At 36.1% G+C, this 18,199-nt stretch overlaps 1 protein-coding gene across 1 annotated transcript; it reads left to right on the top strand.

Annotated features, from left to right (window-relative positions):
• The first annotated feature begins 13,859 nt into the window (after positions 1-13,859).
• Positions 13,860-14,558, top strand: LOC145661828 (uncharacterized). Its single transcript, XM_081727166.1, has one exon. The coding sequence runs from the start codon at positions 13,860-13,862 to the stop codon at positions 14,556-14,558; it is 699 nt and encodes a 232-aa protein (XP_081583292.1).
• The last annotated feature ends 3,641 nt before the right edge of the window (positions 14,559-18,199 follow it).

The raw sequence follows: 18,199 nt of genomic DNA on the forward strand, positions 1-18,199 counted from the left end.
GGAAAATTTCCGTTTCCGTTTTTCCGAAAAAATTTCCGTTTCCTTCTTTTCCGGAAAATTTTCCGCCTTCCGATTTTCCGGAAAATTTTCCGTTTCCGTTTTTCCGGAAAATTTTCCGCTTTCCGATTTTCCGGAAAATTTTCCGTTTCCGATTTTCCGGAAAATTTTCCGTTTTCAATTTTCCGGTTTCCGGAAAAAATATTTTCTGTTTTCCGTTTTTCCGGAAAATGTGGCCATCCCTAATATAAATCTAAGGTTGACAGACCAAACGTAGTCGGCGAAGTGATAAACACTGATGTAAATGGACCTATGTCTCAGTTGCCGTGCAATGGTGAAAGGTACTTTGTGTGTTTTAAAGACGATTTCAGTAAATTTAGAAGAATTTTTCTACATAAAACCTGGGTTGGACCCACCTGAAAAAACCCACTTTAAAACCCACGTGGGTTTTTGACCTATTTGTTAGTATATTATTGATACAACTAAGGTGATCACATTGTAAGTGATTTTTATCAGATTTCAGACTTTGCTTGGGCGAATTCGGGGCTTTCACGTTAAGGTATACAACAACATTCAACATAAGATCTTTATAAAGTTCTGAATGCACTAACTGAATGCATTAAATAAAAAAAATAATTTAAAAAAAAATACCTTAGCTTGAGATAGTTATAGAACAAAGTAATGCGTGGATTATGCTTATAGCCTATTTGAAGTAAAATAAGCAGTTTTGTACTTTAGAAAATATTTTCCGTGAATAGTATGCTCGTCGACTTGGCGACACCGAGGGACATTATCACTCATACGTTTGACGGGTTTAAGGTCATAGGTGCCGGTACTAATAGTACATATATAAATACATTAGTAAAACTATTAGTATTATTTCTTACATTTGATGTAAAACAAGGTTCTTCAACTAAAATTTAGGTTTCCAATAATAACAGTTTAGTTCAGTCATTTGTTGCTACTCTTCAAGTAAGCATTCTGTAGAATCAACACCAGCAATAGCGTAAAAATTCTTGTCAAATTTAAGAAGCTTAACGCTCGGGGTTTCGAAGACTACGTAACGCTTACTATTTCAAGTGCTGAGTTCAAATTTCCGTACTAGTGGAAGTTTTGATGTACACGCTGTGAAAGAAGTGCTCGGGAAATTCCCGAATTAAACTCAAAAGGATCGCAAATGAATACTTCAACAATAAAACTACTTATTTTACGCTTAAGCCTGCCATACGTCCCGTAAAAAACGGGAGTGTCCCGTTTTTGGGCCCGAGTGTCCTGCGTCCCCGTAAATTTAGTCGGGACAGGGAAATGTCCCATATATTAACTCCGTTCCACTTCTGCTATCAATATCACCTTATTCGAAAAGTGAAAAAAAAAATTCTGACATTGGCTGGGAATCCTGTAATTAGTGTATGAAGAGTACGCTGTTGCATGTAACAGTTTCGAGGAAGTTATAACACTACCCTGTTCGACTTGATAGCGAGCTAAATTTGCAATCTACTTTTTCCATTGCACTTGATGGAAACTCGGATACTCTCCAAAACATTAAAAAAAATAGTGTTTCCACATTTACAAACATAGGGAAGATGACTAACCTTTTCTTAAGCAACACATTAGATAACTTAACAAGAATCATAATCTTTTTCAGAGGCTAGGGGCACAGAATTGTGCTTTGGTCCAGGTTTTAGAAAAATGTAAATCTGGTCCTGACAAATACACACGATACAAGGAGAAAAATCAACTTTTCATCAGATGAAACTGACGAACGTCATTTTGGCAGATACAGTCATCTAAATAAATATTGCTAAACGCGCGAAAAATATTGAAAGTAGATTGTACCACTGATTTAAATAATTTGCATATTTTCCTGTAAAGCATTTTATAGCACATCTTAAGTTTTTAGGCATCTTTAGAGTATACAATTAATTGCAGGGTACGAAAAGAGAAAAGCAGCTGCTGCTTAGTGAACTTTCGCCTATATTCTTGAAAAAAAATTAAATTAAATCTTTTACTTCTAGTCTCACGGTTATACATGCTATGCTCAAGGTGACGGTGATGATGAGAAATGAGTGAAATGACAGAATAAAGAAAGTGGGAGGAAACGTGAGAATCTCGAGAAAACCCACGCAAAGGTGTTTGTCCACCACAAAGCTCAATTGGCGCGAGCTAGGATCGAACTAGGAACCCCATGCACTAGAGGTGAACACTCTACCACTGAGCCACCGCGGCCTATTATACTTTTAATAACAGTGAACGAGCAGAACGGCAGTGCAGAGAGAAAAAATCGGTCTATTGTTTGTAGCGTTCCCATCCGCTGTCGGGATAAGAGCCAATGTTAAAAGGGCAACATTCATGGATACCAAAACTCAAGCAATGTTAACCAATCAACACCACCCTAAGTCCAACCACAGAGGGATCTACGAAGACTAACGCAATTCCACGTCACTCGGCAGTTAACAGATGGATAATTCAGCATAACCAAGTGATAAATGAATATTTAATACCTATTACAAGTCACAAATATATGAACATATATATATATAATAAATAAATAACAACAACTCGAGTAAATATAATTTATTATAATAAGATACAATATAATATTAAATAAAATATTTTGAGCAACAAACAATTCCTTTCTTCCTTCGAAGTCTACTTGTAGGATTGATCCTATGACAATATTCAATCGACGATTATATTAAAGTCCAACTCCCATCGGAGTTATAACCCTATCCAGGAACAATTATGAATTTGACCTAAATACGAATTTAATGAATAATAATTATAATAAAGTTTTTTTCCAGTTTCAAATCATTCGATCAGAGGTGAGAGAAAAATTCCTTAAATTGAAATTCAAAATCTTAAATTCAAGAAAGTTCACAAAACTAGTAATCGATCAAGAGAAATCCTTTTGGCGGGGAATCTCCAAAATCAAGAGATCCGAAAGGTAGAATGTTGGAATCAACAACAACAAATTAATTTAACTATATCAAATCGTTTTAACAAATTTGGATTGCTGTGCCTCACCACACCGTTCGCCTACAATAGCAGATAATAGTCTAAATCTCAAATTGTTCAAAAACTGTATGGATTAACTTCAATCTTTAATCGCATTAGTTAATGCTGAAAGATAAAGTAGATTATCAACAATACCATATGCATCGGGTTTAAGCCCGCTTACCAAAATGAAATGCTGAATTATCAATCGTATCTTCGAAATTATTAATGCGATTCAAAGAAATAATCTATAACACAACACTATTGGAATCGATTATGACAACCCACAGACACAAAACACAAACAAAGGACAATCAACTGAAATATATTTTAATAAACACTCACCTATTATAATCTTCTTTATGTTACCTTTCTTTGGTTTTATGCATCAATCTCAGTCTGCATGTCGTCCGTCCTGTATCTGATTACAAGAATAAATGTGCTTTGGCTGTGTCCAAGAAACTAGTTCAAAGACCAATGCTTAGGCCAAAAAAACGAAAATGTCGGAAGTGGTACTAATTCGTTCACTGATCCAGTCGGCTCTCTCATCCACAAACATCGATAATCACGACACAAATCTCCAGTGAAACTACGAGACAAAATCCAGGATTAGGTCTTGTGTCACTTACTTAGTGACATTAACTACTACTCTCACCCCAATCTTCTACATCGACATTCTACCATTCAACTAAACGCAACATTCCATCGGTTTCCTAACGGTGTATTATATGGACGTCCAAAATAAACTTCGATGGGTGACATCTTTAATCCTGAATGCTCGCTTGTGTTTAAAGTAAATTGGAGCTCCGGCACAAGAGTTGACCACAGATGTTGTTTCGTTGAGATGTAAGCTCTAAAGGATGCCTTCAAGGTTTTTATAAATCTTAGCCGCATTTCCACCAGAGTGATAGGGGCTCAGCCTTATGTGGTTGATACCCAAACTAAACCGAAATTTCTTAAAGTGTTCGGAAACAAAAATTGAAGCATTGTCAGTGGACAGGGCCTCCGGAAAACCTAGTCGAGTGAATATTTCCATCATCTTGTTAGTTACAACACTGGAACTTATGTTTCTCAAACGTTCCAACACCACAAATCGGCTGGCATTATCAACACCGATGGGTATAAATTTAAACCCATTTGAATTCGGCAAGGCACCTACGATGTCAAACATCCAATGAGAATTGACTCTTTTACTGAAATCCGAAATTAAATATCCCATTTTCTTTTGATTTGACTACTTAACCTTTTGGCACACATCACATGTACTAACGAAATTCTTTACATCTTCTTTCAATCCTTCCTAGGTAAATTTCTTCATCAGTTTAGCTAATGTCCTTGGCACACCAGCATGGCCACCAATCAACGCATCTTCATGATGATATTCAATAAGCACCTTCCTCAAATCTTTCGGGATTACTATCTTATAGGGATTAATCGCCGAATTCTTTTTAGTAGAATATTTTTATTAAGGAGATACCCTTGAACATCCTCACCATTCTCAATTCTGCTAATAATGTTATCCAAATCTCGATCTTCTTGTTGTAATTTATCGATGGGATCCTTAATTAAAGGCAAGTTCCAAAGATGCATTATATTCATATTTCTTCTAAACGCAGCTAATCCTACTGGGCCATCCAATATACTGAATTCAAACGGATCATAGATTCGTGTCAAGAAATCTGCAACTATATTCCCCGCTGATTTTATATGGCGTATCTTAAAATTAAACTGACAGAGTTTCCACGGAAGGACCGTACTTTAAGAGCCTTTTACTGTTATTGGGAATCCAGGACAAGGCTTTATTGTCTGTTAACACATCAAACTCATTAACCAAGTAGTGTCTATAGCGAGATATTGTTTTTACAAGACTTATAAATTCTATCTCATAAATACTGCGGTGTTTATCCGCCTCTGAGAGTTTCTTGCTATAGAAACAAACAGGTTGAAGGTCCCCATTCGCATTCCTTTGTGAAATACACCCGGCAATACTTTTTCCACTGCCGTCGACGTGGACTACAAAACGTTTGCTCAGGTCTGGAGTCTTTAAAACTACGTTATCTATCAAAATATTTTTAATTTGTCCAAAATCTGTTGATGTTTTCGAGCCCAAACGAATTTAATCTTAGATGATTTCAAGGCACTAAGTGGAGCCATTGGCTCTTGGAGCTCCGATGCAAATTTAGAATAATAACTAAATACTCCTAGTATTTTTAACAATCCGCGCCTATTACGAGGTGGAATATTTCTTATAGCAGATACTCTGCTTGGGTCAATTTCCATCTGGTCTCCTTCAATAATATAACCCAGATAATTGATCTTTTTATAAAACATGAAACATTTATTTGGTGATACAGTTATATTATAGTCTTTGAACCTCTGTAATACCTTTTCAACCATTAACATGTGTTCTTCAATTGTATCGCTAGCTACCAGCACGTCATCAAAATAGACTTTAACGCCCTTATCTGTTAGATCACCCAATACCTTTTCCATAGCCCTTGACAAAATGTTGCTCCCAGTTTTTATTCCTACCGGAACTCGGATATATTGATAACACCCCTTGGTAGTAACAAGAGTAGTAATCTCGCGTGACGATTTATCAAGGTAAATTTGGTTATAGGCCCGCTTCAAATCAAATTTAGAGTACAGTTTCTTATCCGCTAGGCCTGTCAGACACGCTTCTAAATTCGGGGATGGATATACATCATTTACAATTAAGCTATTTGCCTTTATATAATTTCCTACAATTCGATATGTATTGTTCTTATTTTTCACTAGGAAACAACTACTGCCATAGTTTGCATGGTCAACCTCTTCCAAAATCCCTTCCTTAACAAGTTCTTCAATTTGGTCATAAAAATTTTTTTCTTTATTTTTAGGAACTGGAAAAAGCGTATCCTTGAATGCATTATTCTCCTTTAAATAGAGTAGACCAACGAACCCTTTAACACATCCAACCCTATCGGAAATTACATCGGAATATTTACTTTTCATTGAGTCGATGAAAGCGACAATCTCAGGGTTATCGAATTTCCACGAGTCTTGCCCTAAATTCTGATTTTTCACCTGTATGCTTGGTTGATTTATCACCCGTGTGTTATTCTGAGCCGTTTTCTTTTGATCAGAAGAAAAGTCAGGAGACTGAAACTTCCGATTCCGCTGAATTAATTTATGGAAATTTTCAGACTATTCTAAGTCAACATCAGATGCTTCGGAACCACTACTATTATTCAACACCACATCCTTACATTCATTGCCGTTCGATGAATTATTCACTCACGAAAGACTAGCATCATCTAGTTTTTCTAAGACACTAATATTTTTCGAGGATTCTGTCACATTATCCACCCTTTTCTTCTTTCTTCTATGATTACTATTTCTTTTGCGAGTACTGCTCTTCATAACTCTCTCAGATTCTGGAATCTCAATTCTTGATGGATCATCATTTTGAACAAGATCAAAATTTTTTGTAGTAATAGATTTGCTAGATAACTGCTTAACACCATCAATAGATACCGAAACATTCTGATTACTAGGTCTTTCACTATTTAAAACTAATTTTGAAGTGTCCCATCAGTGACAATCCGATGACCAAGGTACATTTCATTCGCACCATTATCATAATCCTGAAAAGATTCTCCCAAATTACAACATCTCTCGTCGAATTCAGAATTCACTATTTGTCCCATGGACGAATTACCTCCAAAGGGCATATCACTCGCACCATCAGATCTTCCATTACAATACATTCGAGTCGGAAAAGAACCGTCTTCCCATGTTGATGTCACCAAATTTTCATTGGACGTATTCACAAAATTGGACATTTCATTCGCACCACCTAGACTCTCAACAGATCGACAATTGATAGAATTGCTGTTAATTAACGATGTCATCTCTCCCAAGATCTGATCAGAAGGCAAACGAGGAATGGATTTTCCAATTTCACCATCCGAACCACTAGCACAAGCAGCTGTTCCAGACGAACAACCAAATTCCGATGAAGAAGTCACCAAGTTCACATAAGATGGATGCTGGTCACAAGATATTCCAATCACACCACCTGTCCTACAGGAATTAATCTGTGATAAATCACTATTCTGCTTCGAAGTCCCAGAAACTAAGTTCCTGTTCGGAGACAATTGATGGTTGGACCTTTCAATCGCACCATGCATATTACTAAACGGTTGATCTCTCACATAACTATCAACCATGGAAGATAAAGTATTTTCGATATGTCGACCCGAATCAATTTCTGAATCAATCATCGCTCTGAGTTGACCAAGCTGAAAGCTATTCGGTGCACGAATCTCCAAAATCCTAGATTCGGTATCAACTAGATCCAAATTGCACTGAATTCCTTCATCTCGCAAACCATAATCAAAGATGTCATCGTATATAAAAATCGAAGCCATTTTATCTTGATCCAGAGAATCCCGAATCTGTACTCTCTGTTGATTGGCATTCTTCCCCCTCAACTGGCCGGCATGAAGACCAGACTTAAATCCTTTAGATTGAAAACTAAAATGTCGAACTGTTTTCTTATAGTTCAAAGCAATTCTTTTCTTGCCACCGCGGAGAACTAAGACATTATTAGAATAGTCAATAATCGAATTGGTGGAACGCAAAAACGGAGTTCCAAGCAAACACTTACAAGGTAACTCATCTACCACCTTGAAACTAACTCTTTCAAAGTGTCCTGAAAAATTGACTGTCAATACAATTTCCTTGTTCGTGGAAAAATGCAATCCTGAAGGAGCATTTACTAATTTCTCTTGTGCTGTAGTAAAATATTTCTCGAAACCGCAAGCACGAACCAAATCTGCACGAACAATATTGAAGCTTGAACCACCATCGACGCAATTGTCCGTCAGCTTATTATTAATTTTTCCGACAACGAAAGACGCAACTGTATTGTCCATTTCTGAAGGGATAAACGACGAAGTTGTCCTAGGATTTCCTCGTGGCTCAGATAAATTACTTGGACCCCTAGAATTCCGAAAATCCCGAGAGCCACCTATCGATCGATTCAATTTATTTTCGTAAAGGGTTGATCTACATTTGTTTTCTAGCAAAGTATTATTCACCGAGGTTTCATTCGACCACAATCCATTATTATGATAGCTCGATACTAGAATACTAGACCTTTTTCTAGTATCACTCATTTCTCTATTATAATCTAACTGGTTTCTGAAGCTCAACACGTGTTTTTCAGCTATTTCCAATAATTCTAAACGTGATGCAGGTAAATAGTTATTCAACATCCTGTACTTTTGATTAGGATTTAAACCACTCATAATAATACTCACTAATTCCGATTCTGGACCATCAAACCCTAGTACATTCATAGCTACTACAACAGACCTTACATAATCATTAACTTGTTCAGACAACTTCTGTCTTCTATAAACGTATTCTGAAACAAAGGAATGCCTACTCACTGGAGTAACAAAATTACTTAGTAAATTCCTTCGTAGATTATACCAACTTACATTGTTATTCAAGGCAAATAAGATTTCTCTTAACAAAGCCCCAGTACATTTGACAACAAGAACGGTTAATACCATCCCGAGTGAATAACTAGTTTCTAATAATGTTTCTTCTATTTTCAACAACAAATTGAAAACATGATGACTGTTACTCCCATCTGTTAATTTAACATCCTTAAATCTCAACTCAAGAGATTCACTGTTTCTTTTGAATGCATATTTAACCATTAAATTATGTTCAATCCCAGCAGAATCTAATCTGTTAACTCCAGCAAGTACACCAGATTCCGCACTATTTCTAGCTTCATATCTATTTACTGGTTGTAGAAAAGGAGAACTCAAAAGAGCTTTCGGAGTAGAATTCCTTATCTGAGAGACTCTTCGATAATAATCAAGAAGATTAAGGTATCTGTTCGTATTGTGACTTTGAATATTTCCAGCAACGCTAGCATCTGAAGAATCCCGATTTACAAACCCTGTCTGTTCAGACTGCCTTAATGGAGCTTCAAAGGCGACTTGTCTTACTTCGCGCTGGGATTCTCCTAAACTAGTTGCATTAACTTGCCTACTAAACCCATAGCTAACAGAATGCATACTATCCTTATTTCAACACGTACTCCGATTGATTTCAGTTGAAACCCGTCTGGCGTAAAGACTTCCCTGAGTGGAAGGAGTTAAAGACATATTTAATTGCCCAAAATCTGAACGTGAATCAGCATCACAACAACCAGTTCTATCCCGTGTTACTAGTTCTGAATACCCATCGGGTATATTAATACTCACAAACTCAGATCGATTAGCCATCATAAAACGGCAAATCCACAAAAATTCCTTAAAGACGCCTTTTTTTACAAAAGAAACAAAACACAAGAAAATATATCACAGGTTAGCATAACAAACTAATAACTAAACTAACTACGGATACTACAATAACCAAGGAGAACCAGCATGGAACAACCCTAAATACCAAACCTAGTCTTGAAAAAAATATTTTCTTTATAATACTCAATCAACTTGATTACAATATTAAAATTCACTTATTATATTCAATATTCTCAATTTAATTCTCACTATATCCAAAATATTTTACCCTCCTTTATCATCAAACTGCCTCAAGATTAGTTTTTACTTACAATAAACATCGAATGTAATTTCATATATGACTAAAAAAATCCTGAACCAAAAAAAGGTGTGGAACTGACCCATGAACCATTTTGTAGCGTTCCCATCCGCTGTCGGGATAAGAGCCGATGTTAAAAGGGCAACATTCATGGATACCAAAACTCAAGCAATGTTGACCAATCAACACCACCCTAAGTCCAACCACAGAGGGATCTACGAAGACTAACGCAATTCCACGTCACTCGGCAGTTAACAGATGGATAATTCAGCATAACCAAGTGATAAATGAATATTTAATACCTATTACAAGTCATAAATATATGAACATATATATATATATAATAAATAAATAACAACAACTCGAGTAAATATAATTTATTATAATAAGATACAATATAATATTAAATAAAATATTTTGAGCAACAAACAATTCCTTTCTTCCTTCGAAGTCTACTTGTAGGATTGATCCTATGACAATATTCAATCGACGATTATATTAAAGTCCAACTCCCATCCGAGTTATAACCCTATCCAGGAACAATTATGAATTTGACCTAAATACGAATTTAATGAATAATAATTATAATAAAGTTTTTTTTCAGTTTCAAATCATTCGATCAGAGATGAGAGAAAAATTCCTTAAATTGAAATTCAAAATCTTAAATTCAAGAAAGTTCACAAAAGAAAACTAGTAATCGATCAAGAGAAATCCTTTTGGCGGGGAATCTCCAAAATCAAGAGATCCGAAAGGTAGAATTTGGAATCAACAACAACAAATTAATTTAACAACTATATCAAATCGTTTTAACAAATTTGGATTGCTGTGCCTCACCGCACCGTTCGCCTACAATAGCAGATAATAGTCTAAATCTCAAATTGTTCAAAAACTGTATGGATTAACTTCAATCTTTAATCGCATTAGTTAATGCTGAAAGATAAAGTAGATTATCAACAATACCATATGCATCGGGTTTAAGCCCGCTTACCAAAATGAAATGCTGAATTATCAATCGTATCTTCGAAATTATTAATGCGATTCAAAGAAATAATCTATAACACAACACTATTGGAATCGATTATGACAACCCACAGACACAAAACACAAACAAAGGACAATCAACTGAAATATATTTTAATAAACACTCACCTATTATAATCTTCTTTATGTAACCTTTCTTTGGTTTTTATGCATCAATCTCAGTCTGCATGTTGTCCGTCCTGTATCTGATTACAAGAATAAATGTGCTTTGGCTGTGTCCAAGAAACTAGTTCAAAGACCAATGCTTAGGCCAAAAAAACGAAAATGTCGGAAGTGGTACTAATTCGTTCACTGATCCAGTCGGCTCTGTCGATCCACAAACATCGATAATCACGACACAAATCTCCAGTGAAACTACGAGACAAAATCCAGGATTAGGTCTTGTGTCACTTACTTAGTGACATTAACTACTACTCTCACCTCAATCTTGTACATCGACATTCCACCATTCAACTAAACTAGCTTCAAATTGAAAATAACGAATGTCACGTTCTCGTTTCTAGGCTTACTAAAACCACAATGACCGAACTTAGGTCTGGTTTCTTTAAATTGAAATGCTCTCACTCGCTTTTCCACACTATCATTCCACCGTTCCGTCAGACAATTAGACCAAGAGTGGTAATTACTATGATTGCAGAGAATATAATTCTTATGAAAGACCATGCGTTCCAACGTGCAATCGGGTGTAGACCTCTGTTCTCACTCGAATATCCCACATTGTCATTTCACCAACCGAACGACCACTACAGATTCTGGATATTACGAGTATTGGTACACTAATAAAATGATATTTTTAAGGCAATAGCCAAGAACAGGGTTATCTTTACTCAGTTGTAAATCAACTATTCCATGCCGTGAGTGACCCACATGAACGTTCCACCATTTAATCACTCTCTTTAAAAATACGATGGTTTTGTCGCCGAAATGAGATAGCGACCTATCGACCAAGACTTAGGTCAACTATACAGATATGTACCTCACAGATTGAAACCATCAAATGCCCCTGGATTCCTGAATACGCAACAAACTTGTCTGACAAAAAATAAAAAATGGAAACTTAAGCAATGACATATATTCACTTAATACTTCGAACACCATTCGTAACACTGGGAAAAGCCACAGAGCATAATCTTACCCCTTCAATCTTACTTAGATTGCACAAAATCATATGGTCAAACACCAACCTTCCGTTTGCAACACTCGTATCACTCTATTTCCTCCCTTTTTTAAAAAAAGAAAGAAAATCACAAAACACAACACAGCTTGCACTTTTATTCTTGTGATTTGATTTAACTCCTTCCAACTGTAACTTAACACAGGAAATAGCAGACTCTACAAACTAAGCCAAATGAAAAGACACGCGTCCCATTTTTTGACATCGAGGAAAAAGAATTATCCGCCTGCTCGAAGACTGCAGAAACGTCCGCCTTCCACCAGGATTCATGGGTCAGTTCGCAGCCGAGAAGGCTGAGAGCTCCCTCGAAGGCCAACGGCGCTACGATCGCGATAAGGCACGTCTCCTACCGCGCAAGCGACCTTGAACTAACCAACAGTAAAGGAATGTATTTCTCTCTCTCTCTCTCTCTCTCTCTCTCTCTCACTCACTACAATCATAAACAGATTCTCTTCATTTCCTTTTTGCATTATTTTAAAAAAAAAGAACAAGCAAGGAAAGTTACAAAATCTTATTAATTTTTACAAATCAGAGAAAAATATCGCATAATCATCAACATTTCTATTCTTCTCTTTTCATAGTTTTTCAGTTATTTTCTTCGTTTCCAACTCATAGTAACGGGATCGTTACATGTTGAACTTGCCAGATCAATGTTATCGTGTAGTGGATTGAGTAAAATGCTATGGCCCCAAGCTTGTGATACGGCTGTTTACTTGTTGAATTACACAGGTTCAACACCTATCGCAGGTAAATCACCAAGTAAGTTATGGAATAATACTAAGTTACATAGCTTGAAACATCTAAAAGTGTTCGGAACAAAATGTTTTGTTCACATTCCGAAACAATTTCGTAAGAAATTTGACAATAAAAGTGTCTTTGGTTATATGGTCGGATACTTGAACCGGTACGATGGATATCAAGTGTATGTGCCTTTAAATAAAGTGATAAAATCCCATGACGTGTTGTTGAAAGCAGAGCAGCTGAGTGATGTAGAACGCGTGGGAAAAGAAACACAACACGCTAACTTTCCAGAAGTACAGATGCCACTTAAGGAGGAAAACGAAGAGAAGCCAGTCTCGAGTGCGAGTGACCTTGAAGGCGAAGTTGTACGTGACAGCAACGTGTGTACACAAAGTGAAGGCCAGGCAAATGAATCAATAGACAATACGTCATATCAGTGAATTCAAAGAGAAAAGAAACAGCCCAGCTGGATGACAAGTGGTGATCTTTTTTTTATTGGTGTTGCATATTCTGTATTAAGTACCGCTGATGATCCTGTTACTTATGAGCAAGCGATTAATTCGGAAAATAAATCTGAATGGATTTCAGCGATGAAAGAAGAGATAGATGCCATTAATGAAAATAAAACGTGGGATTTAGTTGAACGTCCTAACAATGTGAAAATAATTGATGATCGGTGGGTTTTTCGCACAAAGCTAAATGATGATGGGACAGTAGCTCGTTTTCGTGCAAGACTTGTTGCAAGGGGTCATGTTCAAGAAAAAGGTATTGATTTCGATGAAACATTTAGTCCAGTGGTGCGTTACGAAACTGTAAGAACTCTCTTCGCGGTTGCAGCTAAAAAAATTTGCTTGTTTACAATTTTGATGTAAAGACTGCGTTCTTATAGGGTGACATTGGAGAGGAAGTTTACATGTCGCAGCCAAAAGGTTTTGAAGACGGTACTGACAAAGTGTGTAAACTAAATCGTAGCTTGTACGATTTAAAACAGGCCCCAAGATGCTGGAATAAGAAATTTACGGATTTTTTAAAGAAACAAGGATTATTAGTGAGCACATCTGACCCGTGTTTGTTTATTCGAAATAAAAGTTGTCGAAAGTTATTTGTTACTTTGTTCGTAGATGATGGACTAATTGTAGGTTCAGATAAAGAAGAAATTGAAACATTTCTAAACGAATTACAAAAAAATTTTAAAATCACAGCCGGTATTCCAAACTCCTATTTAGGAATACAAATCGAAAGAAGAGATGAAGGAATTTTAATTCACCAATCAGCGTACATAAGAAGAATTCTCCAACGTTTCAAGATGGAAGAAGCAAATCCCGTTGGTATACCGTGTGATCGCAATCAAGCTAGTGATAGTAAACTTTTGGGAAACCCAACCAAATATAGAGAAGTCTTAGGTTCTCTAATGTATTTGATGGTGACTACCCGACCTGATATAGCATTTTCAGTTTCAAAAGCTACTAGAGTGATGCAAAAACCCAGTGAAGCGGATCGGAAAGCAATAAAGAAGATTTTACGATATCTAAAAGCAACATTGAACTATCGCATTTCATACAAAAGAAGCAATGAGAAAGATATAACTCTGTATGGATACAGTGACGCTGATTACGCAGGTCATGTTAAAAGCAGAAGATCTACCAGTGGCGTACTGATTATTTTTGCTGGTGCAGCAATTTCGTGGAAAAGCAAGCTTCAATCAACTCTAGCACTATCAACAACTGAAGCTGAATTTGTAGCCTCATCAGAGACAGCAAAAGAAATTTTGTGGTTACCAAGATTATTAAGTGAGTTAAGAGCAATGAGAAAAGATGATATACCTGTAATTAGAGTAGATATCGTTAGAGCCATAAAACTCGCAAAAAATCCCGAATTTCATCAGCGAAGCAAGCACATTGAAATCAAACAGTGTTTTGTGCGTCAGTGTTGTGAAGAAAAGAAAGTGCAAGTGTTATATATTGAATCTGAAAAGCAAATTGCTGATATATTAACAACCGCTTGAAAAGTCCAGATTTATCATACTCCGTCAGAGTATGGGTGTTTATATGTAAAAAAAAATATTCTTTTGGAGGAAGTATTGAAGTGAAAAGAATAACTTGATGATTGGTCTGGCAACACTAGTTCACAGAGGAAAAATGGCGGAGTTACAAGAGAGACATAGTTTGTGTTGCTGTTAATGCTTCTTGTGTTCCATATAAGATTTTGTAGAGGTTTTCTTTATAGCATATATTACGTAAAATATATTGAACTTCATCCACTGCTATTTTTTTCACTGCATCAAACACGCTCTGCGATCTTAAATGGTATAAAATTTTTAATCTTTGTGTTATTTATTTTTCAATTGTAGTAAGCCTTCTGTATGTTTCTCTCATAATACAATAATAATCCTGCTAATATGTATGTGAAAAATATCTGTAATGATATCATATTAGAAATTATTTTTCGTGTATTTTATACTAGATCTTATTAACACGTTATTAGGATAGGTTTAACTAACACGTTATTATTAGATTCGAAAGGGAATCATCACATCGCAAGTCCCACAAATGAAGGAAGAAAAGATTAATGTGGAAGAGGAGGGGATTAGAGTATCAGTAGCACACAACCAACAGCAAGAAAAGCTAAGGGAGAAACAAAAGAAGGATGCCTCATTGATACGGAAATGTGGTTGAATAAAGAAGTCCAAACAACAGCGAAGGATAAAAAGAAACGATACAAAAATGGCAGAATTCTGCAAATTAGCAAGACCTGAAGGAATAATAGAAAGCAAAGAAGAATGCCAAGAGAGCAGTTAATGTTACAAAAGTCCAGGATTATGATGAGTTGTACAAAAACCTGTATGTAACAATAGAGGAAGAAAAGATAATATGTAAACCTTCGAAGGTCAAGGATGAAAATAAGGTGGTTCAGACTTGTAAGAAGAAGGTAAGGAAGCAGTAGAAATAGGATTTTCAGAAACTTGTAAATGAAGAAAATCCGGCGGAAACTTGCAAAAAACTACTCACAAATCAGGGACTGGTTTCTCATGTGATTACTGTAGAGGTAGAAAATGCCATGAAAAAGATAAAAAGTGGTAAATTCCCAGGACCAGATAATATTCCTACAGAGGCATGGAAAAGTTTATGTAAAGAAGAAGTGCAGTAGGTTACTTGACTTTTAAATGGAACATTGGAAACAGGAAAAAAAAAATAATGGTGAAGCACCCACGTTGTCAGTTTGTAAAAAAAAAAATGCAATAAAGAAATAAAGCTCTTGGAGAAAGTTGTAGGAAGAAGATTGAGAGAAAAGACAAAAAACAAGGAACCAGTTTCGTTTCATGCCAAGACAGTCGAAAACAGATTCAATGTTTCCACTTAGTATGCTAATGAAAAAGTAGAGAGACTACCAGAAAGTGTGTGATGGACCATACGATTTTCAACGACGGAGAAAGTACAGTATATGATAGAGTATCATAGGATCTTATTTAGTGGGCACTGAAAAAGTAGTGTATTTCGAACATGTATGTCCTATATATAATTCAAAATATGTATTATGAGTGTAATACAGGAGTGAGGAGCGCGCGTGGAATAACAGAAAGATTCCCATTTAGTGAGATTTCATCAGGAATCTAGTCTTACATATGTTTCTGTGGTGGTGATGGACGAACTTACAAACTATTTCGAAGAGTTAGCATTTTGGAAAATGATAGGTATTTGCGAACGATATCGTCCTGCTGAGGAAGACCAAGAACTCACTGCACGAGAAATGACATCTGGAGAGGAACATTGGAGAGCAAAGGGCTAAAATAAGCAATTTACACTGCAATATGAGGCATGAAATGAGCTTATACTTATGCAAATATTTTCTGATCAGGGTTTGTACACTTGTGCTCAGAAAAAGCGCGCATATACCATAACTAAAAATTGTTCTCATTTATTCAATTTTCCTCACGTTTATGGATAAAATTCAGTTATTAGCAAGTGGAGATAATAGAAAGCAATTTATCTGTGGATATATTTACAAAATATATAATACAATTTTTAAAATATAAGCAAAGAAATTATGGTTGCTTTGGTGTAAACTCTTAATCACGCTTTCGAGGGATTCTTTGTAGTAAATAGCACGATTGTGAAGGAAAATCGGCAATATCGAGTGAAAGAGCTCTTCAAGGAATTAGAAAGTGGAGTAAATTATTGCATTTATTGGTTTAAACCTAGTGTCTAGATTGTCTGCGAAATAAAGAGTACCTTCTGTGACTAAGATTTCGTAAACAAATATAGAAACAAACAGGAAAACTTTTGTCTTAGGGTTGGAAGGGACACGCTCCATGATTAGCAAAGCTAATATATGTTAATAAACAGGTAGCAAACCTAAAAGAATTTTCCGTCGGTACATGGATAGAGTGGTAATATAATAATAGTAATATACCTCTATTATATTACCACTCTATAATATACCACTCATACTACCACTCTATAATCAGACAGAACACGGCACTGGTTTCAACCACACTAAATAAGTTTACAGCTTCAGGGATTTATTCAGTTGAATTTGTCAACCAAATTAAGAGCATGAGTCATGAATTGGGTGTAAATGATATCAGGATTATCCTTCTCCAGTAATGCTTTAACTCCTCTATAGCATCCACTCAAGTTAGCAGCTCCATCAAAAGAGCAGCTTACAATATCAGACATCAAATCATTGTTGACACAAAGTACTTTTTTGATTTCATTATAAGTTACTTGTCCTGTAGTGTCACTGTTTACGACAACTGCTAACAGCCGCTCAAATACTTGACCGTTTACAACATAGAGAATTACTATAGCCAGTTGATTAAGCACTGGAACATCTTGGATAGAATCAGCTATTATGCTGAAAATGTCCGCTTTCTTGGCATCTTCCACTGTTTTCTCCTGCAATTTTGTAAACGTTTTTGATAGAAAATATTTTTTTAAAAATGTGCTGTTTTTCCATTTTTGAGTTATCAAATATAGACCTACAAGATGTATTAACAACCATAAATGACCAATCAGCCTGTGGTTAAATATTTACCTAGCTACAAACCAGGCCCCAGTCTTCAACGATGAAAGAACCCCAACTGCCAAACATAATGAAAAAAGGTTCCAGATCCCAACAGCTCAACATGATGAAAAAAGTTCCTAGGACCGCAACTGCTCAATGAAATGAAAGAAGGGCCCCAATTGCCCAATATAATGAATAAAGGGCCCCAACTGCTCAATGTATTGAAAGAAGGCCCCAACAGTCTAATATATTGAAAGAAGGGCCCAATGCCCCAGGTACAAACTAAATCACAGTTTCTGCTAAAAGACCATAGTGAAAGATGGACCTAGCCACAAATCCAGTAACAAAAGGACCCTATTGAAAAAGGTAACTTACTGATTGATGGAAGGATGGAAGAGGAGTGTGTGTTGGCAGCATAATAACAGTGATCTACCGAATTATTTAGCTTTCTTCTGTTTTAGCTTTTCTCTCTTTCTCTTTATTATTTCATTATATTTTTCTGAGAGGGTCTAGGCCGCGATTGCGGTCTAACGACCCTGGCCAGTCCGCCCCTGACTCCCGTCTTTCTGAGTTTGTATTCTCGTGACATAGCCCAATCAAATTTTATCTATTGTTGACTTTCCTCTTAGTTTTAAAATTCCA

Source organism: Thermobia domestica, chromosome 10 (genome assembly GCF_964235325.1).
Source record: "Thermobia domestica chromosome 10, izTheDome1.hap1.1, whole genome shotgun sequence".
NCBI lineage: Eukaryota > Metazoa > Arthropoda > Insecta > Zygentoma > Lepismatidae > Thermobia > Thermobia domestica.